Below are 26596 nucleotides of genomic sequence, written 5' to 3' on the forward strand. Positions count from 1 at the left end.
GAAAATCTGAAAATATATCCAAATTATGAACTATCTTCGAAAGTAACTTATTAAATTTCAATTAATTGGAATAAAATGTGGTTTCTACCACAAAGAGAAGTTAAAGAAACCTAATTCTAAAATATTATCCCCACGTTAGTTTTAGATTTATGTTGAAACTGACTTTAAAATATAGAAGTTGAATTTACGCGAGGATCGTAAAAAGACCTACACCTGAGAGTCTGTAACCGAAGATAAAATAGAAAATCTTACCTGGATGCGAGAAGTTGTTAAACGTAGGAACACCAGATTCCTTTCAGCATTTCAAAGTCGTTTCACAAGTAGATTAACGGTTGTTCTTCACGAATTGGACCGAGAAGTTCTCGTCTTGGCCGCGTATTTGTGACTCTGTTCGTGTTTAGACAAAATACATAATCAAAATAAAACGTAAAACAAACAATATTGAACATGCATTATTAACACTAATACCACCGACGATAATACATATAAAATACAATACTTATACGAAAAAATTAAAGACAAGAACAACAATTACATATCTGTACAAAATTAGAAGTAATAAGTACTAAATACTGTATTCAATTTCTTGTGAATTTACTTTTTTAATTTAATTTTTAACTTACTTTTACTTTTTGAAACCTATGAAGCACGCAATGGCATCAAATTTTTGGTCGATAGTCTACTTTGCCAAAAATCATAGAATACCCCTAAACGTATAATGAGCTAAATCTATTAAATTTCTATGAAGTTATTAACTGGTCATTCTAGCTATATTTTGCAATTATTATTAACACCAAACCTATTAACACCAAATTTTGCAATTTTCATTAATAAATCTTTCTTCAGTCTTATACATTGGAAGTTTTCCAAATAAATTTCATATCAAAAACTTTAATTCAAGTAAACCTTACATAACCAGATATATTTTCTCGATTTTATTATATGGTATTTATTTTAACGGAAGCTTTAAACTTGCTGCAGGTTGCGATGACATAATACGACAGCACAAGGCCGCCTGTCTCAGGGTTACCGCACTTTTGGCTTGCAACGAGTTGCTTTGGATCGGCACGAGTGCCGGTGTACTATTGACCGTGCCAATTCCCCATATAAAGCCATCCACGCAGAGGATGTCCCAACCACCGATCGTGATTGGTACGTATTGACGTCACGTTCGATCGTTTATAATCGTAGCTTATTGCTTTCGATATAATTAGAAGCTGGCCACCGAGTTTACTCGTGACTTTTCAACGAAGTGTTTGCTTCGACACCGGCCAGATACAGGCTCGATCAATCATTTAGGAATTTTTGGATTTCCCTGTGTATCTAAGTAAACTGTCTACTAATAAATCTTGGGAAACGGAGCCTTTCACGTGACGCTACAAGCTTTCAATCTCTGCTACAATTTAATGGATATACGCAATATTCAGTCGTAGGAAAACTGGTGTATCTAATACATCAAAGAAAAGGTATTTTGGTCTTTGAATGTTGCAAAATTTTGTTAATATGTATGTTGATGAATAAAATGTTTTATTCAACGTTTTCTGAATCTGATTTAAATATGGCGATTGTATCGTTCTTCTATCGCCCTTGTACTGGTCATTAATATTTCAATTTCGTAGAATTATTTAGAATCAGCGCCTTAATTAGATTAACACGATGAAATATTTATATTCCACTTCGCTACATTAATTACTAGGTCGTTGCATGTGAAGTAATCTGAACGTACTTGGAATCATTGCACCAGAACATGTATTACTTTGCAAATTTCGTCTTATGACTTGTAAAATTTCATTAATGATATTAGCTTAATTGTGCACAAGGGCCCAGAAAGTATGAATAACAAAAAGTTGTCATCTCTTAGAAATAGAATTGCAGTATATATATATAATAAGACAAAAATAAGTAAGAAATGTGGTAACCCGCTATAATGTTTCGAAATTAAAGCTTGGAGCTAGCAGTAGATTACATTTTTAGTGAATAACATTGTTGTAAATAATATCGTCGAGCTTCGCGTCAAAAAATATTTAGAAAATAAAACTGTTTTGTTATATTTTTCAGGTGTTCCTCATGGACATACCGGACACGTGCGTTTCCTCACATGCGTCGAAACGACTACATTGTCGAAGCCGGATCCGCGTCCAAAAGTGAACAGATACTCTCTGAAATCTAGCAAAACTCAACAGAACAACATCAATCGCGGGAAACTCTTGGTGATATCAGGCGGAGATGGTTACGAGAATTTCAGAGGTGCACAGGCATCCGCCGAGCTGCAGGCTGGTCGCGAAGATTCGACCAACCATCTGCTGCTTTGGAAGGTGTGATCTGATCTGGCACGGCCCTCGGTGAGTTCGATTCGAAGCACTTGAATTAATATTTGTTATTATATTTGATAATACATATGAACTATTAACAATTCAAATTGATCGGCTCTATCTTTGGACATTTCTTGACTTTTCATTTGAAGTAAAATCTACTGAATTCACAAGTTATTTTTAGGTTGTAACATATGAAATGTACAATTTTTGAAGACTCATATTTCACTAAATTCTACAATTTATGCATTTTTGCATGTAAATATCAAGAAATTAAAATCATATAAAGAAAAAATTTTAAAAGGATGTGTGATGGTACATCTGCAAAGATAAAATTATTTAGAAGATAAATACAAAAAATATGTTACAATCAAATAAGAATGTTAAAGAAGAGTTCTTAATCGTGTTCCAATCACCTTGAACTCAATTCCAAAAAATCGCATTAAAACTCGTACACATTTAAATTTGAAAAATGCGTAAATTTTGCAGGTAAGGGCCACAATTCACTCACGTTGGCATGACATGCCGTGGGAATCATTGTTGCGTGTGCAATCCACACGCGGTCGGGTCCGTCATTGTCCGATCGTGACTGTTCAGGACTTGTTCGCCCGACGATTTTTCAGAGAACGCGGAAGAGTTCTCTGGCTCGTTTTGGCCGAATGGATAAAAAGCAGGATAAAGGAGGTCCGTTATTTTCAAGGTGCCAAGAAGCACGCGTTCAAAACTGCTATGGAACCGGACTAGAGAGCTTTCTCTAAATCTTTTGTTAATACCGATCGAGAGAGTCAGATCGTTACAGTAATATATTCGAACCTTCCTGGCTCGTTTCGAAATAGAACTACTGAAAAGGTTCACTGAAATCAGATTCAAAACGACAGAGATATGTTCACACGTGTTTGAGACACTATAAAAAAAACAATCACGTTCGATTGAACCTATAAATAATTATTAAAATATATATCATTCTGATCTGGCTGTTTTGAATATTATTTGATTTCAGTAAATCGATTCCATGAAAGTTTGTACTTTTGCACTGGATCTGAATGAAACGTTGGTTTCTCGATGTTCGATCTCGCGGCATTAATTCTTCGTGTGATCGCAATTTAAATGTCGTTGTACTTCGATATTCGGTAAAGGAGGGTATAGGTAAACGATCGTACACGCGAGCTTTAAGCAAATCGATGTAATTACGCGTGTACTATGCTCGTTGTGTTAAATATAATATATACACGTTGAATTTAACACTAGAACGCAATGGATTACGATACCTGGAAGAGCGTTGAATCGAGCTTAACACAACACCGTGACACTGGCCTAAAAATATCTTTAAAACGTTAAAAGGGAACTAATCGAGTTAGAGTGCCAAAACGAATTTATCATTGTCCATCGATCGACGCCGCGCGCTCGAGAACTGACGTATAACATCGTTGTTCGTTTTATTAATAATTCAACTGATCGCAGCAGAATGTGTTCGCGTTTAATCGCTAATGGGATTCTAGCGAATTCTGAGACTGGATAAATAATGAAGAACTCGGGCGCAAATAAATTTCTTTCGGATTTGAAATTCTTGCGAATAGTAATGTCATTGTAAGTGCAAATCGAGAGAATTATACTTTAGTTGATCTCTAGTAAAGAGAAATGGAAAATAAATAAAATCTCAATCGTTGAACTTTTGACATTAGATTCTGACTTTTCGTCTTCCTAATATTTTCTTTATTTGGAAGAAAATAAAAGTGTTATTGTAGGTGGAAAAATCATTTTGTTGGAAATGTAAGAAAAATTGTGGGATTCATAAAGAAATGTATATTGGAATAAAGAAGGTTCCTCAAAGCTTCGTCGCGATAATTATTATATATTGGCGTAAAATTATTCTGTTGTTGTTATGTCCGTGTTAATGGTACAAAAATTCGAGTGGCCAATTCGTATAGTTTCCCCTGTTCAGGGTACTTCTGGATAGACCTTAAGCTCTTTATACATCTCCCGCGCGTTTTATTCGCTTCAACTTTGAGCGACTCGTCTGACTTTTTTACAACTTCGCGTATATATCAACCGTACATAATTAACATACAGCGTATTTGACAATAATTAATTGATATCAATCCTTCAGATAGTCTTACTCAAGATCACAATGCAAATCATTTTTTGGTCTTCAATTGTACGATCAATTTTCGCGCACTTCGCCCTTCTGATTTTAGGAATTAACAATTTTATTTTTGCGCGAATGTTCGCACGTTGATTAGTTTCATCGATACCGAAGTCGTAACTATAAAATCCTCGCCTTTATCGCAATGATTCGTTTTTAATCAGGACCGAGGACATTTTACAGCTTCGGATGTCTCTTTCAAAATACTCGATAGAATGTTATCTAACCTTCCTTGAATTCATTTTACGAATTTTAGATTTCTCGCGGAGCCAAGGTGAGATATTCAGAGTATTATTATACTTTTATGACGGCGTTTGGTCATAGCAGAAAATTAAAAAAAAAAAATAAAAATTGTTATCCTTCGATTATGAAAATTAAAAGAAATTGTATGAATGCGTTGTCTAATTATATCTATAACATATGCAAAAAAGAGACAAAAATTATATTTAAAAAAAGTAAAAGATTATTGGAGTGAATGTTTCTGAGAGCTGTATCATTTTGATGGAAGAGCCGGCGATGCTTCAAAATGCTTCAAGACTGAGTCGCATAATTTTAAAGAACACAATATAATGAATCATGTTAACCCTATACATAACCATTATATTCAATCAATGATATTGATACGACATTTCGCAGGAAGCATTAGAGCCTTGATTTTCGATCTCCCACAACCGGCTCGAACCGAAAAACAATTACAAGATTCGCTCTACTATCATAGAAATAGAGACATCTTTTTGATGTGTATATAATTATCGACATACCTGTATGTGTGATAAATTGTTGTTCGCAAGCCTATCGCTCGAAAGCAAGGCATAGATGTTAGAATTGATATAACGAGGTCGTAAATTAAAATATTAATCAAACATATAGCGGTATGCATCTTATAAAAATGTCCTGAATCTCAGACTATAAAAGTTACTTTTATATTGATATCTAAAATATTTATATGAAATGTGTGCACTATATGCAAAACAGCAAATTATATATTTTTACAACCTGTTTTCTAGATTGTATTCTGTACAAAATTTTTTTAATTGTTTAGCTGATCAATTATATGAAACTTGATTGGTGATCAACGGTAATATGGTCAATATATTATATATTATATATACTCTTTGTACTACAAGACACACGACAGTCTCATGCGTCACTTGAACCTCTGCATAGCATAATTATAATGCTGGTGAAACGTCGAAACATAATTCCTTCTAGATAAACTCGAAATAATCCCGATAACATAGAATTGAAGCCATAAAAGCCGAATTCTTGAAATTCTCAAAATCTCCTAAAACTTTTTCTATCATATTAGAAAAAATGAAGAAATTCTAATCCGATGGTCTTGAACCAGCTATCGAACGCCTTGTTCTTTCTTATGTTCCTTAAATTTCATTTCTTTTAGTTCTCAGAACGTACATATCAATAGCTGTCCAATTTTATGACCTTATTATATCTCTTCCACCAACTATGCAATCTGTTGCTAATAAAAATTGTTGACCGCGTACGGGCTTATATTTTGTTTATCGGTGTGATTTCTATTATCGTAGCCGAAACGTATATACATGTTTGCATGCGATTGAGCTCGATTGTGTGAGAAGGCTAGAACAAAAGAAATGAAAAAGAAAGACGAGAGAATCGTGAATATTTGCCTTGGACTTTGCGCCTTTTCGCGAATTGAAAAGTATCGATCTTTTCGCGAGACAACGCGTGCAATCATATCGTTCTAACTGTCGTTGACGCGTGTGCCTGTGATGGATGGTGAACTAGAATCGTATGGGGTGTGATGGTCAGAGATGCAACTGCGTGTACTGGAAGCGTAGACGATCTTTTGTTAGTCAACGTGTTGTTAGTCAACAAGGAATATTTACAAATTCTATGAAATTTCGTTACGATCGTCTCTGTGTATTTTTGTTTATCTCGTAGCGAACATGAACGTAGCGATCGAACGAACGTAGATAGATCTTTGATCGACGCGTAAAACGTGGGAGACGAGCGTGGAATTAAAAAGTCAAGTTATTATTTATTGTAGCTACTTAAGGTACGTGAAAGTACGCCAGACGTATCGCGATTGATACTGTGTACGAATGCAACTGTGGTATATTTCTAGTGTGCAATAAAAAAAAAAGGAAGAAAGATGTCATGTATTCAGCAACGATCGCGTCCCGTAAGTTATTGATTAATGTTGTTAAGTGTCTAGAAGCAAGAGATACGTAATTGCGTATAAAATATATTTGTATTATATGTATTCCTTCCTTTCCACTCGTTTCGTTATTTCGTTGTCTCCTACACGCACATTGCTGATTATCACTTGTTTGAAATTATACTTCTTTATTTATTATTAATAATAGCGAAGTTAAGTAAGATCTTATTCGAAATCTAAGATGTAAAATCGATAAAACTGGCACTTAGTAACTCACGAATATTAATTTATTCAGTTACTTGAATTTTTATATTCAAATATTAATCCTCACATATCGTAGCACCAGACAGATTCAGACAAGCCATCAATTTTACATTTTAAATGTCATCACATGTAATTATTAACATTTATTTCCTATGAGAATTGAAAATATGTATTTTTTCTATCGGATATCAGAAACACAAAAAACCGTTTCTAAATCTCTAAAGTGATCTCTAAGAATTAATACTGAGTATTTATAGTGATACAAAGTTCACAAAAAAACAAATTTGTTAAACAAATTTATTACAAAAAAGAAGTAATTAAAATGTATTAATATAATTATATTGATACAATAGAAGGTGATAAAGTATTTATCGCTATAGGTTACATCGGCTTCCTCTAATGAAGTACCAACTTATTGTTTGTTAAGTATAAAGCACGAGACTACTGATTAATCTATTTATATGCGATAAGTATTTCCATCAGTGTCATATCTTGAAGAAAAGAAAGATATATATATATATTTCTCTCTCAAGTTCTATTTAAATTTTATAAGGAAGTACATTGTATGATGAAAATACGCTTTGTATTTAATGCTTTGGTAAATTGTCGGTTCATTGCATTCATTTTGTAACTACTGCACACTTGCATTAATTTATTGACTAGACATATATTTACGCAACTATAGCAGAAGCATATGTCGAAATTTTCATTGCGATCATTTCTTGTTTACTTACTTTATTATACTTACTTAGAATATAGTTCTTGATACACTTAACTACACTTCTTGTTATTATATATTATCTTATGTGTATATTTTTCTTTTTATAGACAATTTGAAGCGAATTTTTACATTTCTCGCAAAATACCCGGGTTAAAAAAGTACACCGAACAAACAACACTCACTCTCACTTGCAGACTGCAAACGAGTAGAGTCTTACATATTTTGCCGGGTATTCTATAACATTTTGAAGCTTTATTTTAATATACATATAATGTACATCCATTAATACGATACACGCACCATGTGCCATAATAATTTTTTGGAATGCTGTTTACTCACTTCTCTAATAAAATTCAACAATATATATAAGAAAAAAAAAAAATAAAACAGAAAATAAGAATATCAACATCTGTCATATTTTCATGTAGTCCCATTAAATTCCCTTGATATATAAAGCGCGATACCTTTTTTACAAAACAGTTAAAAAATTAATTAGGTAATCAGAATATTAAAATATCCAAAATTACAACGATTAAAATTTTCCGTAAAATGTACCATGTACAATAACACGAAAACTGTACAGGAAATGTATGAACATTGAAAATGTGCAAATTGTATACGAAAAATGAGCGAGGTATCAATCTCAATTAATCAGATTTATTCCTCAGTTACTCACTCTCATGATATTGAAGATTTCTAAAATGAAAATAGTTTCATACTCAAACTTTCCTTTGTTTTAAATATCCTTCTATCGTTAAGCAAAGTAAAAATCGTACAATTTCTTCATAATTTCGATATTTCGATCGATATCGATGCCAACTGAAGGTAATAGGTTTGCCAGGCGTTTGATGAGATATTATTGGTTAAGATATTTTAGTTAATAATCGAAACTATTTTAAATATTCTCCTAATTGCCAACACAATGATCGTAATTTCGTAACATCGAATTTTTTTCATAATTTTGCTCGATATCGATTCCAGTTCAAAGCAATGGATTCGCCAGTTATTCGATGGAAGTTCGTAGCGCGGTTACTCGTGTATATACCAAGCGAAGATCTTCCAACGTTCTCGAAGAGCGTGCAGCTCAAGCCTGCCTAACATCGTGACTATTGAGCCGTTTCAGGAAGATCATTCGCCGAAGCCTATCTCAGATCGGCACCGCCACTAAATGAGGATCGTGTTCCTCGCTGACGGGCATGGAGGGTGCCTCGGTGATCGGGTTCGACGGATCACCACTGCTGCTCTGGTGGTCTGTGGTACCTGTCAGGTGTTAGAGATTCCATTTCAATCGTACGGATCATCAACATCAGCCTAAGCTGATAGGAGAATACTACTTCTGCCAAAAGTTCTTCATCAGCTATGTTAATGAGAAAACTGATTGTTAAACTGTGCAGATAATTATGCTATTGCTTAAAAGGTTGGGATCACTTATTCGATATGAAGAAATATTTGGGCTCCTATGTTTTTTATCAAATTTTATTGTTTTCTGTTCGTTTATTTTTTTGCGTAAAACCGTATACTTTCTGGTTGCACTACTAGTTACGGGGCCTCCTGTATATTTAAAAAAAAAATATATATATACAGGGTGGTTGGTAACTGGTGGTACAAGAGGAAAGGAGGTGATTCTACGCGAAAAAAGAAGTCGAAAATATAGAATAAAAAAATTTTTTTTTTAATTTTTCTATCGAGACAACTATCTACAGTGAGATCCGTTATAACGAGACGTGATAAAGTGCACGCGTACCGAGCGAAAATACAAAGTCGATTATCTCGAAAACAAAGCCACAAACGAAAAATTTTTATTCTATATTTTCGACTTCTTTTTTCGCGTAGAATCACCCCCTTTCCGCTTATACCACCAGTTACCAACCACTCTGTATATATAGAACTACAGTGGAAAGATTATGAAGAAGAAGGCTATGATTATTAGGTTGTATCTATTTTTCAAATGTTTCGACGAGTCATATCATGTGTATGAATTAAATAAAAATGCAATGAGATGTCACAAAAATACACTACAGAGATAAGAGATAATGGAAGGTATTTCCTCTAAACCTACCAAGAATAATAAATAGTGAATTAGTTTTTTTTAATTTTTTATTCTTTTTTTTGTGTGTGAATTATGGAGTGATCCCAAACTTGTAAATTTTAAGCGATAATGCATATTTCAAAAACGTAAAAACAAAAATCCCCCTATCTCACGTGGTTTAACGATTTTAACATATTTTCATTAGGTTTATACTTTGTACCTCCAAAATAAAATAGCTACTGTGTTTGATTGAAAATTTCTTTTCACAAGCGGCGTGCAATAATTACAGTGAACTATGAACGCTAGGCCAGATTAAACGAGGAAACGATAGAATATATTATTATAATAGAGTACATTGATTAGAAGATCAACCAATTATATTGATCAGGAGATTATAGTATAAGTTATAACAAAGTACATTGATTAGGAAATGATAAGGACGTGTTAAGTGGAGACTCAAACATGTTTCGGTAAGTACTAATTTGCTTATCCAAATCGTCACTAAGAATCGATTCAATATCAATTTGCAGCTCGTGTGAAAGTCCCCTATCTGTTGCGAGGCAACCAAAAAGATCATCGTCCCCTGAGGGCCTTCTTTATCGGCCTTCTAACTTCTCGTTATGCGTACCATGAAGAAACCGTATAATGGTTAGGTAGACCTTTGGGCAAACCATTTTCCGATAGACAAACTCACGATATTCATGTTAAATGACACGTTGAAAACCAAAAGTACATAGACCAATTACCCTTTGTTCTTTAGTCGTTCAAACGATTCAAAGTAAAACAGTGGTTAATTGGAAAGGTTCAATTATACAGTGTAAAATAAGTCACGCAATTGCGACGAGAGATATCTTACGTTTATTTAATCATAAAAAATGTCTTAAGATAGTACTTCTTATTAACAGAATATTATTAAATATTATTTTTAAGATAATATTATTAATGTTATTAAATATTATATTATTACTAAATGTTAATGTACAATATTGAATATTGAAATCCACACAAGAAAAACATGACAAGTCAATCTTTGTTAACGTTCTAAATTCTATGTCAGTTGGTGACTGAAAAGTTGTATACAATATATAACATAGTTAAAGAAGAGAATAATCTGATAAAAGAAACGAGTAATATAAGTTTAGTTGTTATGTTAATTTGACTTAATTAATAATAAACTGTATAATTAATGGTATTAATATTTGTTACGAGTTCAACAAGGTGACATAAACATATATTTAATCCCAAACTGAAATGGAGAAATAGTTTTGATGTGGAGTAAACAACGTATTGAATTTTAGAAAAATTGTTCGTTTTTTTAAAGAAGATGGAAAATATGACTTATCATGTTTTTCACCTGTGGCCTTCATATCAAATATTCGAAGTAGATATTCCGCAATATATATCAAATTTCTATACTATCGGGTCCCACTTGCGTGACTAATTGTTCCCACCTCCTCTACACACGTAATTTCCGTTTCGAATTGATGAGACTCACCATTGAACGAACTCGACCGGCTTCTTACTGGCCAACAGATCTTGCAAAGGGGTTTCAGAAGGCGGAATCGTGGCCGTGGCATTCTCAATAGTACGTAGATGTACGGATCCAGGGTGAAGTGAATACAAAGAAGAACATCGGCCGCCAGGTGAAACATACGAATCAGTTTTCGCGCGAGTAGCGCCTTCTGAGGTAATTGCATTGCGAATTGTGCCAATGGGATGGAAATCTATCGAAACAAAACAGTAATGTCATAGTAAAGTAAAAACAACCTATGAAACTTAATAATTGAGATTAATATAAAAGAAAAAGTAATTAATTTTAATAAGCGTGTATAAATATTGTTGCGTACAACCTGAAAATATCAAGTATGACAATTAATTTATAATTTGTAAGAGTCACTTGTTTTAATACAAGACAATTTATTAATACTTATATTAAATTTTATTTCATACAATTACTAACAGTAGTTCAACTGCGCAGAAAGATCGAGATATGTGGTTTACAGAAACTCTACGATTTTTAATTCAGCTCAAATCAACTCTAACTCAGAACGACGACTTCACAAAGTTTCAAAATTATGAAACACAATGACCACTATTAGGAAAGTATAATTATAATTTGAGGTACGTTGGCTGAAAACGGCGTAGAATGAAAAGTATCACGGTCACCATAGAATCAGTATGAACGCACGCCTCTAGGGTCAATGACAGAAATACATGGTTATCGACGACAGACGTTGTGGAAAATTTTCCTCGTCAAAAATCTCTCCAACATCCGGTTTCGTTTACAAAGCGAACATTAACGTGTTACAAAGATCGATCGTTTGCGAGCGTCGCGATCGATCGTACGTGACGATATTCCAAACTAAATCCTCGTGTTTAACCTTCATCGCAGGCAGCGGAAATGCGTCACGTTTGCAATTTTGCTCGAGCAAATCGTTACATTATTTCCATCATCCTTGGAAACAGCTTCAAAAACGAGAAAATGAATAATTTTGTGAGAAGTTCAAGTGCAAGCTTTAAACGTGAGATTCGAGTGGTTGACTGGACTTCAGGGAACGTTACACGTTTTGTGAGGAAAACAACATTCGTTGAATAAGATGCTGAGCGGATAAGGAGATGGAAATGCGGAATGCTCGTGAGTATGCAATCACCGTACTACAGTGAGTGCATTGTTCGAGGCGATTGTATTCTTGCCGGCAGGATACATTCTGATTACATTGAATTAAAAATTCAGGAATGCGAAAGCTTCGAGCAATGGCAATGATTCCTCTGGAATAACACGAAATTTCCTATCCGGATTTATGAATCAATGAACCTATGTTTATCTATGTCCACTTTTCGACGCCATAATACGTATATATTGAAATATTGTGGATCTTTGAATAAAAATCCGTAACTTCACTGTCCAATGCCTCCTTTGATGTACTGGATCTGACAGGTTTCACTCATTATTTCAAGATCAAAGATAAGACAAAATATATAATTACATAAATATTCTAACTCTTTAACTGCTACTGATGCTATGAGCGATGAGCATTCAACTGAGTTTACTTTACCGTTTACTACAAGCCATTGTTATTGGCAGTTAAAGGAATATTTTCGTTGTAAAAAGAAGATGATGAAAAATATGTTTAGTACATACTTTTTGATTGAACTAGCCTTTTTCAGTTTATTCAACTACACGTCAACATAATTAAACATCGATTAATGTTATATCAACTACATCAATATCGGAATTGAATCAAATATCATCTAGTACATTATTATCAATTGTTAGATGGATACTTTACGAAAGGTACATGGTATAGAATGAAAAATGTTGTTTCACTTTGAAAGTCTCGTCACGGGAGATACGACGGCAAATTTTATCGATGTTTTGTCGGTGTTGGAGCAAATACTATTGTCGAAAGGATCTTCGAAAACCGCGTCACGTAAACACCATTGCCTCCATAAAAGAGAGTAACCGGAAACTCTTCTATCATAGAGACTTCCTTCTCGCAATCCGTTGACAAAACGTATCATTATGGCGAATTAAGATGACAACGAGATGAGCAAATACAATACAAATAGATATGAATTAATTACGATTTAATTGTCAGCGTTGTATTAGAGGGAACAGAAAATTATAATCCATGATAACACAGGTGAATCGATATTGTCACTTGCTGGTTCCTTGATATTACTACATTTTTTAATATTACACGAAAATTTACAATTTACAAGAAAATTGTGCAATTTAACAAACTTTAAAATCAATGAAAAGATTAGCGATGCAAAGTATAAAATGATAAAACACTATTCTTTTAATCTCCCTTGCAATCAGTTACAATTTATCCAACAATTTAAATCCTTTGTTAGGAAATAAATTGTAGCAAGACAAGACAAAGAATGTAATTAAAGATATTTTCTTGATAGACAATTCTAGATGCTACCTAGTGTAATTAAGTATCTAAAGACACGTCTTTATCCAAAGATGTTCGAAAGCGGAAGGACTGGAAGTTACGACTTCTCCGAATTTTAATTAGCTTGCCAAAAACAATCGCAAGAGTCATTTAATTGTCGAGGGTGTTCCGGCGTGAACGAATTAATTTAATCAATTACTTCCACGATCGATCGCTTACCATTTGTGGCATCCAACAGACAACAAACGATATTGATAGTACGGCCATTAATCTTGCGAATGCCCTTTCCTCCGCGGTAGTGACGATTTCTGGTGTTGGTCCTGACGTTGACAAAAGTGGCTTCGCTCTTGAAGAAGATCTCGTCACTCGTCGGAGCAGCCCAGTTTTGTGATTTAGCCTACTAAGCGCTCTAGAAACCGCCAAATTGCACCAAACTATCGATAGGCAGAGACCCGTACCTGCCGTTTAAAAAGAGCAATTAAGATCTTCACAATATGCAAATATACATTTGATATGGAAATTATTTCTTTTTCACATAATACAATTATAGAACAATCAACCGTGCAAAAGTTTCAAGAAATTGTGAATGACAATTTTTGTAAAATCATTTTTGTTAATCATATTAGCATTACAGCACATTTTATTCAATTTTCAATCAAGGCTGAATCATTGTGACAAAGATCACAAACTGCAGTGATCGTTTAACGATATTGATCGAATTTAAAATAGGAATTATCAAAATGTATCGTTTTGTTGTTTAGAGTTATGGCAACACTGTTACTGTGTACTAATTCATACAAAATAAAAAAAAGGAATAAACAAATACACAAGTCGCTTTAGACACACGTCAATCGTTCCATTTTATTTTCCTTTCATTAAATGAATGAAGGGTCCAATAAAAAACGATTCGGATTATCAAGATTTCACCACATCAAATTATTATATAGTAACTGAAACATATTTAAGGATTTATTAATCTCAGCGATACCTCGTACTTACCGAAAACGAACCAAACATACGCGTAGGCGATATCAGTTGGATCGGTGGCTTCTCTGTATCGAATACATCGTTCGCCTTTGTAATACACGCCAAAACCCATAACTGGCATGCTTGTCAACGCTAGGGCGATTAACCAGAGCACTAGCATGCAACGTACAATTGCTGGGTATGTCACCTGCTAGGAAACACATACGTGTCACAGATTTAGTAGTACAAGAAGCAGGAAGTAGTATATGTTCCGTCGATAGTGTGGTAATCGAAGAAAGGAAAAAAATTAAGAAATAATAATTATAATTAAATATTATGATGATTATTTTATTATTTATTATCGATTATGTATTATTCATTATTATATATAATTATTCGTACAAGAATTTTACAATCCCAAAAAATTGAATTTTTCAAAATTAATTCTAGCAGTAATTTATCCTATGTTATATTATGAATTCGCTATATTCAAAGCACTGTTGACTGACTTCAGAGTTCTGAGTAAAAAATAGTATTTCCATCCCTTATCAGCATATGCTATACCAACTTTTCCATAAAGAAACAAGTGCACAATGTGAAAACAGAGTTTAGTATCAGTTTCTTTTTGCTTACATTCACAACCACATGTCCTTCTTCGACACGTATGATCGCATCGATCATTGCTCAATGAGGCAAAGTCAATGAACTTCGATGAATGACGCGTGGCAGAAAGCAAACGAAGAATATCGATTCGTTTCTAATGGACCGATTGTAACAACGAGCAATTGGTAAATAGAATGGCGTCGAAAGGAAAAGAGTCATCGCTATTTTGTAAATGAGTTTCAACGTTTCCAGACAACACGAGGAATCTTATGAACGGGAACCAGATATAATGTAGATGGTGTTTTTCTTTTAGACAACATTCGGCTTAAAATAGGTGAACTCTTGATCTGCGTCACTATACCACTAGGGTTGCTGACGATTTTAGATCTTATTTTAGATGTCTGGGGCACAGGAAAAATGCGAAAAGGGAATCATTATGATATCATTGTTTACATGGGGTGGAAAGTTTCTTCGTCATCAAGTAGACAATTCTCGAAGATGGACTCTTGGAATTTAAAGAAAGTAAAGCTCATTATTTGCAGAATGAAATTCTGTATTTTCCAGATATTACGCTTAAGGGTTGAAGCAATTTATCGTGCTAGTTATTATTTGCGAAACGTTATGTTTTGGAGACGTATGTTCCCAAAAGTTTTTGAATTACTGTAAGGGAATAGAATTGTTTTGACATGATAATATAGATGTTTGCATCATAAAAATAAAAAAGCAGACTGTAAATCTTGAAATAGTACACAAATAATATTTTACCTGGCACAGAAAATGTAATATTCTGAATATACAGAATATACAAGAATCACTAATACAATTGTGAAACATTTAGAACAGTACATCGGTGAGATAGCATGAGGTATCGTTTGCTTAAAATTTTATATAGGGTATTATATTTTTATTGAAATTAGGTTGGGGTCTCGAGGGTTGCTTTTTTCATTGCGTAAGTTTACCTGAGCGTTCAATTTTGTCTGATTGAACGGGTTGTCCAATTTCTACACTATCTTATTCGCAAAGATGGAAATAAAAGATGAGAAACGTAAAGATTACTTATTATTATGGATTTAAATAATTTACAGTCTATTTCATACATAAATTAGATCATACAATAAATAATTTTGTGAACAATGTCATTACGAATATTACGAATGTCATAAGAATTAATGGTTAGTAATCTGACATTTTTCTAGCTCTCATTGAATTTATCTTCAGCTCGTAAAAAACTTTTATTAAAAATTAATGCAGTCCATAAAACACGTTGCCGTATGTAATAAATCGCTCTAGACAGTACTTGATCATATTATTTAATTAAAACATCTTTTTTCAACACAAAAACGAGATAATGAATAAAATATTCTTCTTATCATATTCTTTTATATGTACGTCTAAAACAAATATACGAATATCATCGCTCAAACGTCGTGGCAAACGTGTTCTTTGAGAAATGGGAGAAGAAATGAAACCTTCACCGACAACTTTTTGTTGTACTTCTGCGGAGGTGGCTAAGTGCTTTCCAGAGGAAAAAGTGGAAGCCCATTCACAAGAGGCGTTCAGTACGTAGAGAAAATAAAGGGGTTAAGGGAAACTGTAATAATTGCTGAGACATCGTGTCGTTTTTATTGTACCTCCTGCTTCTGCTATTGCCTTTCGAGAAATATTCGCTGTTTTACAACGCAACGTGTTTTTACAATATCAAAATTACCAGAATGTTTAAAATGACCAACTCTTAACTTCTTTTTATATGATCACTGTAAAAAATATTCATAGAGTACTTAAGTTTAACAAAATTATTATAGCACATTGTTTATTAACAAATAAAAAATATAATCTTCATATTCAATATAGTTTTCATATAATTTTCGAAAAAAAAGAACGGAATGCGATCCTATTCCTGTTTTAAAAATATTAATAAATATCTAGAAAATAGTAAAAACATATGCGTAAAAAACATATTCGTCGTTATTGCTTCATAGGATACAATGTACATAGATATTTAAAAAATAATCTCTTAAAAAAGTGGGTTGAAAAGACAGTTTCATCGCGATACAAAAAAACGACCCAAAATATAATGTTAGTAATACGCGAGCCTGAATCTTGTATTTCGGAACGCCTAAAAACACCTCCACAATCCACAGATATAAATATTATCGAAAATATATATGACCAGCTGAAACGAAAAATACGGAGTCACCATATTTCATCAAAGAATGATTGAAAAAGGACTCTTTCAGAAGAATAGAAAAATACTTCAAGTAAATTACTCATCAATTTAATAAATTCAATGTTTCAATGTTTTGTCGTTTCAACAACGGCTTCAAGCCATAATAAAATCAGAAGGAAACCCCACTAAGCATTAAAATAATTAAACTTGGCAATTTCCTCTCCTGGATATGTATTAGGTAAGTCTTATTAGTTTTTCCCATTAAACTGTAACTGTACAAATACTTATTACGCATATATTTTTGCCATTTTTTAGACACTTGTTAATATTTTCACGAAGAATATAGATAATCCATGCTTTTTTAATGAAAATTATTTTACAGATTTGTAAGAATACGCGCGTTTTTTTTGTCAAAATTTTGTTAATGAACGATATTCTACAATATTTTTAATAAAATTAATTATTCTACGAATACTTTTTGTACTGACTATATGATGCTTTTTACAGAATTTTTTGTTGCTTGTAAAATATTAGTTCTTTTTTTTACGTTATTTAATTGTTCATATGTTCCCTTCTTCCTTTTCCCTTTTAAATACCAGATCATTTTTAATTTTGACACGTACATTTTGAAAATAATATTGGATGCTCTCAAGAAATCTAGAAATCTTAAATTCGATGGACAGAAAGTTGCTGTAGTCGATACATAGTTCGCATAACTGCTCTTTATATCAAAGGAAACATTGTTTCACGGCGACTAAAATCAGGAGGTTGGTAGGTATTACGAGGTATTACGAGTGTTAAGTCTGAGAAATGGATAACGATGAAGATTGAATAATTTCTTCTCTGTTTGATGTAACGTTCGCAAATATTAATAGCCAAATAATAAAATAAATAACAGTACAAAATACTTGGAGGGTTTAGGTTCAGACTATAATCTGATCAACTAGAAAGATCTAAAGTGTGAATATTTATGATTATAACTATTTACTTATGAAATTTTGTTCTCCCTTATTAAAATAATGCTTATTAAAGCACAATTTTATTAAAGTACAACATTTGAAACATACAGTTAAAAAAAGATGATAAACAGCTAAAAATAAACGATGGAGTTAAGAAGCCAAAACATAGTAATTTACAAGCATTAATGAACTAATGAGTTTTCAGACTTAGTTACCTTGATATATCGTTCCCGGATAAAATCAAAGAATGTAAGATAATATTTCGTTTCTTAATATCGCCAACAGAAAAAAGATAAGTTAAAGTATTCTCTATATATATTTTACAACAGGAAACTAATTTTCACAATCGTGTACCGCACATCCTTACAATATGTCTATAATTGACCACTTCATTTCGGCAGAAGTGAAAATTTCTCACACCATAACTGTAAATATCCACGAGTAAAGAAGCGATATTATCACGGATAAAGTTATCCACATGTTCAACGATAAATAAAAAGCTTGATATGTAATATTTTGTTTCTCGACAAATTACGAAAATAATATTCTATCACGACATTAATAAATTTTAGCTGAATCTGTTTTCTTCTAGTTGGCAAAAACTATAGATAAAAGCATTATTTTCATTCCGTTAGTTACATTGATTTCCTTTGGGCGGGGTGGGCCGAATTAGGAAACATTAAATGTACCACATCTTTTAAAACATAGTCACTTAGTGTGAAATAATATGCTATTGTACATGCGATCATTTACGGTTATCGAACACAATACGAGTATGAGGTTATGACGATAATGCTAATGCATTCTACATACCTACATACATATAATTGAACAACAAAATGAGCTTAACAGTATCAATAATTTTTAATTGCTTTAATGTTACCCTGGAGAATATAAAAAAATCAATTTTTCACGCGACTCTAAACCTCCAATCAAAAAAAAGAAAAATACATATATACAGGGTCATTGGTAACTGGTGATACAAGCGGAAAGGGGGTGATTCTACGCGAAAAAAGAAGTCGAAAATATAGAATAAAAAAATTGTTCTTTTTTTAATTTTTTTAAAATCTACAGTGAGATCCGTTATAACGAGACGTGATAAAGTGCACGCGTACGGAGCGAACATTCAAAGTCGATTTTCTCGAAAACAAAGCCTCAAACGAAAAATTTTTATTCTATATTTTCGACTTCTTTTTTCGTGTAGAATCACCCCCTTTCCGCTTGTACCACCAGTTACCAATGACCCTGTATATAATGAAATAATATTTTAAATTATTATCCAAAGAGTGTCTAATTATAAAATTCTACATCCTACAAGGTTAGATCAATCTCTTCTTCACGAGTTTAAAATATCAAGAAGCTAGTAGTATTTTTATCCTCTATCTTCATTAATTGGTCCCCAATATATCTCTAAAAAAACGTTCCAACAAGAAGTTACTGCGTCATAACTTCCACCGACCTAAAACACGATTCTCCTAGCGATCTTCATTTTTTCGTTGCAAGCCACGCTTGGCTCAAAAATTCGTTCCATAAAGCACTTAAGCAGCTCCGAATCCCCTCTTATGTAACCAAAATATTTCGTGGAAACGCGATAGAGTGGAGACTATTTCTCAATCGTTAGCTCGTGATTTTCGTTGGTTATTAGAAGCGAAAAACGAAACATTGGTCCGGGGTTCCTCGCGAAAGTGCGTTCTCACATCGTGAATCACTCGTTGCCAATTCATATATCCTCTTTTCATATATTCGTCGCGAACACGACGTTTACGAGTTAATATCGCGAAGATAGTTTTCGCATAAAATCGAAAGATAATTTTACGTAGTGTCCAATCATTAATCCAATTCATTTCGGCTTAGAGTCACAATTCTTCCTTTTTCATTTTTCATTTTATAATTCTAATTTTTTATCAAATTTAGCGTTAAACCATCATCAAAGTGTTGTTGAGATTGCGACACTATGTTTGGACCGATAGAGAGGAATCTGTTACAGATAATAACAATCCACACGCGTTCAGAGGATATCAATCCGCAGTTCGTCGACATTATAATCATCTTTTCGTCTTCTGCTCTTATATCGTTGAAGTTACCTACCCGCCGCAATCAAAGGTGAGATCTATCATGTTCTAAATTTATAGCGTGTTCAACGAGTTCTCAACGACTGCTAACAAGAGGACTGGATTTTCTAGTTTTCCTTCTAATCTGCTTTGAATCGACCAGTTGATTGTGGCCTATTTTTGAAGTTACTCCATTAAAGCGGAAGTATGATGCGTATGGATGATAAAGTGGACGACGTTTTTTTATACAGACGATTGATTTCAGTCTTTGGTATTTTAGAGAAAAATTATAGTGCAGCGTTATTGATAGAAAAATACAAAGTTCCAGCTTAACAAACAAGATGCAATATGAAAATTAATTATGGCTCGTAAATGTGGAACATATTGATGACTGCCGAGAAACGGTCATATTGATGAACGTATTAATGATTGTCGATAAACGATTGTAATTTATAAAGATTATTTCAATTGTAGTCTGACAGCTATAACGTAACTATATTGGGATGTGGTTTTTGGTGTCAGCTTGATGAAAATATTGAACACATATGTAGATAAATAAACTTTGGCTCAAAAATTGTGGGATATCTCGTATTTAATAAAATGTGATATTTGGTGTAAACTATGAATATGTTATGTAGTAGCGTATAATTCCTTTATCGTATCAAGTATCGAGTTAAATGAATTGTTACAAGATAATTGAATCATAATTTTTTCCAATTATGGTGCAAATATATAAATGTTCCAATAAGTACATACACAGAAAAATACACACTATAATAGAGATAAGGTAGGTAAAGGATAAAGATGTATAATTTATGGAAATAATCCTAGCATTAATTTTACAGCTATAACTTTAGTAAATGATACTGTATCATATGGTTTCAAGTTTACGGCCACTGTACGTGCGTGGATACACGTATCCTAAGAAAAAGTTTAAATACCAGTGACTGACCATTCAGTGCAGAAGTGTGGTTTACATTAATTTCACTGAACCTGAATCTCTGCCTACTAAAAGTCGAGATACGTGCTAAATAATTCAAGAGGTACGAAATTCGAATGAATTCGTAATTCTTTTTTTTTTTCATTACTTAATCTGTAGTATATAGCATAACATAAATAGAAATTATATTATATTATTTTAAAAATCTTACAGTAACTAAGAATTCAATATAAAATACCGAAACTTGTAAAAGTATTTTCTTCGATAATAAATTTTAGATGAAAACTACTGTTTAAAAAATATGGAATGTGTCAAGGAAATTTCTTAATACACTAATTAAATCGAGGACGATAAAATTTAACAATAATGATCCAAGAGTAACATCACAAATCGAACAGTGTATGAAGACATTGAATATATTTAAATAATCTAGTGAAATTAAATATCGAATGAACAACTCAATGATTGAAAACAGTATAGGCGTTATGCATGGACATATTTGGGCTACAATATGGGTCACGAATTTTTCACCGCGACACGCGACGCAACAAGTTCAATTGTATTCAGTGCCAATAAAGCACACATGTTTCATTCCCAAACCAAATGTAGCCATGGTATTAACATGAAAATAAATTTTTTTAATTGGGACATGAAATAATTAGCTGCTGGTGATCACGTACGTCTTTCTTTTTCTCAGAAACAACTTAAGGACTTTCCAAAGCTATCACTTGTTATCATTATCATGGGAAATGTGACCGTCTGCTGTGAACCATGATCCCCTTTAATCACATTTCTTTAATTTGACCAAAAAATATATATCAAAGAATTGCAAAATTTGATAAAATCATTCGAGAAATAATTTCAAATAAAGTAAAATGGGCCAAACGTATTATCAACAAATTTCTTATAATTTTTCTACGTAAATGATATTACGATTCCGCTTAAACAGTAGCCAGAAAAAATAATTTACATCTGATTCATATCTGAAAGTAATTTATGTTTCTCTATTATATTTGACAAAACTGTTTTACGAAAATAATCCTTCTTCTTTGGTCACTTGTCGAATTACACAACATAATGTTAAAGGGAAACAGGATATACATTTTGATAGTCCAACTGCATCAGAGAAACACTTGTTCCTCAGCCAGTTTAAATAATTGTTTCCGCTGCGTTTTAAATGGCCGTAGATTGATTCGACCGAATCGTTGGCTACATCCAAGTGATGGAGTTAATATTTGCGTACTGTCAACCCTGATACCGTACGTACATCTTCAGATTCTGAAGAATTTCACTGCGAATATTTTCCTTAAGCATGTATTTTAATGATTGATATCTAACAAAAAAACCAATGGTATCATCGCCTTCAAGTAAAAAGATATTTTATACCATTTTTCAAATATTTTTTTATGATAATATTAATTCTTGCTTACTTTTGATGAAAGAACTGCAGTGTGTCAAGTTCTCTGATTCAACATTTCCAATGAATGATCTTCCGGTTTTAACGCTCCGGTCATATAGTTAGTTTTTAAAATAGAGTATAGCGAATAAAGTGATATAAAGAAGTAATTGTAGTTAAATAAATATCAATTTCCAGTTGCTTCTAACTTATTGCAAGTCTAATAAATATCTAATTTAAGTAAACTATCTTAGTTAATAGCGATAGGTGTAAAAAGTTCGGCATTGTATAATCCCTAATAACAAGTATGCGCAAACATTTTCCTACAATGTCTTACAGAGTACAAATATTATCAATAAAATATTAAACAGCATTGTCATTTTCAGTAAATATTCACATCAATTCCTGTCAATGTTGTCTATTGAAAAAATGGGTCAGGTCCATATGGTACATCTACCTACACTCTTAACGTAACATTTATCACGTACAGATAAAACCTATGAAGCTGCTTCGACTATGTTACAATGGTGTTTTCACTCTCCTTTTATCTCTGTAACGTATATAGTTTCAAACTAGTCCTAATAGAATAATATCTAGTGTTTCTGGTATTAGACTCTTACTTTTATTTTCGATCGATTTCGTCCGTATTTTGCATAATTTTCAATTAATATTCAGAAGATTGATCCGAACCTCCTTATTACTATTATTTACTGTTAAAATACTTCACAAACCTTGAAAATACTTCATGAAGAAATATCGAAAAAATTTCGCGGAAATTTGGATTAAATATCAATATATTTATTTAATAAAAACGAATTAATTCATTTAAAAGTTAATTTAAAAATTAATTTTTTTTTCGACCATATCAGTGTGTTCTTCAATCTCTAATTATCGAATTAATTGCAAGAATAGTAAAACGCAATAACGATTTTTAAAAATAATTAACCAATTAGGGAAACGCTGCGTTTTTTCCAAAGTTTTAATTTGAATTTCAAGATTTTCGTCTTTCATCGTCAGGATATCCTTGCGAGAAAATCTTGGCGCCACTTTCCCGATCATGTTCGATGCGAGAACAAGCTATCGTGAATATGAATAACTAATTGAGAAAAAGAAAAACATTTTCGGTCCAAAAATTTATTCAACTTTTTATGATATATGTGTACATTATTTTTCAATAATGTTTTGAATACTCGATTTAAGTTATGTAACTGGAGATATACAGCTTCAAGTAGCCTGCAAGTGTTAGATAGGATCTAACGATGTGAAAGTAAATGTAAGATGAAGGGAAAATCCAACGATAAGCTCCTGCCAATACCAAAGTCAATACTAGTTGGTCGTTTGAAAAGGTTTATCAAGGATCTTGACTTACCCTCTGATAAACGAAGGGTCTGGTCAAGGCTAGCCACCTCTCAGCTGCCATTACGATGGCTACGCAACCACTGAATAAACCGAAGAGCCTCCATACCACCCGAAGGGAACAAAACCCCCTGGTAGACATCACACTGCCTACATAGATCGTGATGTACATTTGCACCATCATCCCTAACAATGCGACCAGGTCGTTGATGGCCAAACAACGCAGCATCACCAAATGTTTTCGGTTTCTCCTCTGAAACAATTTATTTCAATTTATATACCAATTAGCTCAAATTACTGAATATATTTAGATTATTTTGAGAATTTCTGTAATTTATCTTGCTGTTTGTACTCTTTGATATATGACTCTTCTTTTTGAATGACAATCTGTACATTATTAATTTTATTATTGAATTTTAATTTTATTTTATTATTAATATATCCTTTTTATATTGTAACTATGTACAAGTAGCCTATATACTATTCACTTTATTATTAAAAAGTAAACATATTTTGTCACTGCTTATGTTGGTCGGTAGTATTGAATGAGATAAAGTGTCAACTTTCTCTATTATGCTCAATGAGATATATCACACCCTTGCTACAAAAGTAATCTTCCACTGAATAACTCGTAAAATATGTTCTCGAGATATCACTATAAAAAAGTTCTTTAGGATTATAAACTAGAAACGACAAAAATATTATATGATCCTATTTTATGAATATTTTTTTCGCACTGATAATTTTGATGAATAAGATGATATATTACTATGTGTTTAAAGACAGTTTTTTTAGACATCCAGAGAACCAATGTTTCTGAGCTACGTATTTTCGAATCAAGGGCGCGATATCTATTACTCATTAGCGTTTAAACCCGCATCGAAATATTTGTTTAGGGATACACCCACTGTTAATAGAGATACTGTTATTTGTGAATAACTATTGCTTCACAAATAACAGTATCTCTGGGAATTACTATCAATCACATTTCTTAGAAGCGTTTAAATAGATACTTTATGACAGTAATTTACAAGACACAATTAGTTTCTTTCTCTGTTGTTAGCATTCAATATAAAATATTACCAATAAATACAAATATAATATCATTCCAACGTTACTAATATTAAAGTCTTATAATATTAATTATCTTTAATAATTATCCTATTAACAGAAGTTATAATATATATCGATAGATACATGTATAATAGAATTTCAATATTATTAAACAAATTAGAGATAGAAGTTATCGATTAGTCGTAGAATACGCAATGGAAGTGTTATTACCTTATCTCGATGAAAAAGTATGACTAGAGCAGACACATTGCCAATTACGCCGGTAATATATACAAGGGTGAGTACCACCTGAGAGGCGAAAGTCACGTGTCTTTTTGATGGATTCAGAACAACGTTGGATATTAGGGTCGAATTCAGCGTCGAATTCAGCGTCGAATTCAGCGTTGAGTTCAGCGTCGAGTTCAGTGTCGAATTCATTATTGACAAGGTTTCGTTCCAAACCTCTATCGAGGTGAGCGACATTTTTTACGACTCTCTTTCTTTTTTACGGTTCGTAAGTAGCGTCAATCGATATTCCACGTAATATATAGTATCAAAATCGCAACCAGGCAATGTCCGTATCTGAATCGCTTGGCGGATAACTTCAAGCGGAAGTCTCGACAATATGATCGATGATGGAACGATTCAGAGACCTCATTGTTTATATGGATCGTTCACTCTGTTTCACAATCGTTGATCTCGACTAATCGTCTATTTTCTCGGCTCGTGCCTATCTTTTTCTTTCCTCTATGTAAATGGGAACTATGCTGAAGAAAAAAACGGTTGAAATTTTTCCCGCTAAAGCATTATTTCATGACGACAATTTCTTAAATCGGCTTGTTGATCTTCATTATTTGTATCGCTGCAGTTATCATGTACCTTTGGTACTGTATTATCGTATCTTACTCTTCGACGGGCGCTGTTGCTGTTACGCAGGCCACCGCCTTGAGTTTCTTATGAAATGTGACAACGTTGTATTTGGACCCTTTTGTAAGACTACCTGCAGTCCTACCAGGGGCCCTTATTCAAGTCAGGCTACATATGCTGCGAGCAACAGCCAGTGCAACGGTCCAACTGCTCGGATTCATCGATCGAACAGCTCAAAACAGAAATAAATCTCTGTGAAACCTGTTGCTGCGTGTAGGCCAGTTATCCTCTTGTGCGCTCTTTGGATCGAAAGTAACATCAAAGTTTACCAGTGAGGAAAATTAAAGAGCAGAGTGGAACTTCAAAGACGCCTCTTAAACTCGCTTGTTAGAGTATTCTTCGTCATTCGTTGAGTGGTAAGAAGACAATTACACGAATCTATACATATTTAACTTGTATCTTACTAACTGCATATCTGAAGTAGGCCAATTCGATAGACTGTCGATGGAATTTCTTTTCAATTTCTTTTAAACCTCGATCACCGAATTGCTAAGTGAAATCGCCGACTCTGTCGATAGCTCGATACGTTCTTCTCTGTTTCTTCTTTAGAAGATATTAGTAAAGAATTAACGATGCGAACCTGCGATTCCTCTAATCGAACTTAAAGATGTGGAAGAGGAAAAACACACTTCCAATACCTCCTTCAATCGCGAGAGTCGTCGCCACACTG

At 33.0% G+C, this 26596-nt stretch overlaps 2 protein-coding genes across 14 annotated transcripts in view; one reads left to right on the top strand and one right to left on the bottom strand.

Moving 5' to 3' along the window:
- LOC117209689 (rho guanine nucleotide exchange factor 17) overlaps nt 1-6697 on the top strand; it is a 70360-nt gene extending 63663 nt beyond the window's left edge. For 8 of the 11 annotated variants that reach the window (XM_033451959.1, XM_033451955.1, XM_033451958.1 and 5 more), the window contains 3 exons: nt 979-1152; nt 2059-2342; nt 2802-6697. In XM_033451959.1, the coding sequence (XP_033307850.1) occupies nt 979-1152; nt 2059-2321 (437 nt within the window). In that variant the 3' untranslated portion in view covers nt 2322-2342; nt 2802-6697. The remainder of the gene's footprint in view (nt 1-978; nt 1153-2058; nt 2343-2801) is intronic. The other 3 variants (XM_033451953.1, XM_033451957.1, XM_033451956.1) reach the window with 1 other exon arrangement.
- LOC117209690 (prostaglandin E2 receptor EP3 subtype) lies at nt 14-26589 on the bottom strand. Of its 3 annotated transcripts, none has more exons than XM_033451964.1 (6): nt 25231-26589; nt 23960-24199; nt 14508-14685; nt 13728-13966; nt 11102-11330; nt 14-387 (listed from the first exon to the last, which is right to left on the bottom strand). In XM_033451964.1, exons 1-6 carry the CDS (start codon nt 25480-25482, stop codon nt 326-328), a joined length of 1200 nt encoding a protein of 399 aa, XP_033307855.1. In that variant the 5' UTR covers nt 25483-26589; the 3' UTR covers nt 14-325. The 3 variants fall into 3 exon arrangements, with proteins under 3 accessions (XP_033307855.1, XP_033307853.1, XP_033307854.1); XM_033451962.1 differs by lacking the exon at nt 14-387 and adding an exon at nt 7232-8837; XM_033451963.1 differs by lacking the exon at nt 14-387 and adding an exon at nt 8725-8837 and having other exon boundaries at nt 14508-14682; nt 25231-25482.
- Between the last annotated feature and the right edge of the window lie 7 nt (nt 26590-26596).

The sequence above is a fragment of the Bombus bifarius genome, unplaced genomic scaffold (assembly GCF_011952205.1).
Source record: "Bombus bifarius isolate JDL3187 unplaced genomic scaffold, Bbif_JDL3187 scf7180000008190, whole genome shotgun sequence".
Classification (NCBI taxonomy): domain Eukaryota; kingdom Metazoa; phylum Arthropoda; class Insecta; order Hymenoptera; family Apidae; genus Bombus; species Bombus bifarius.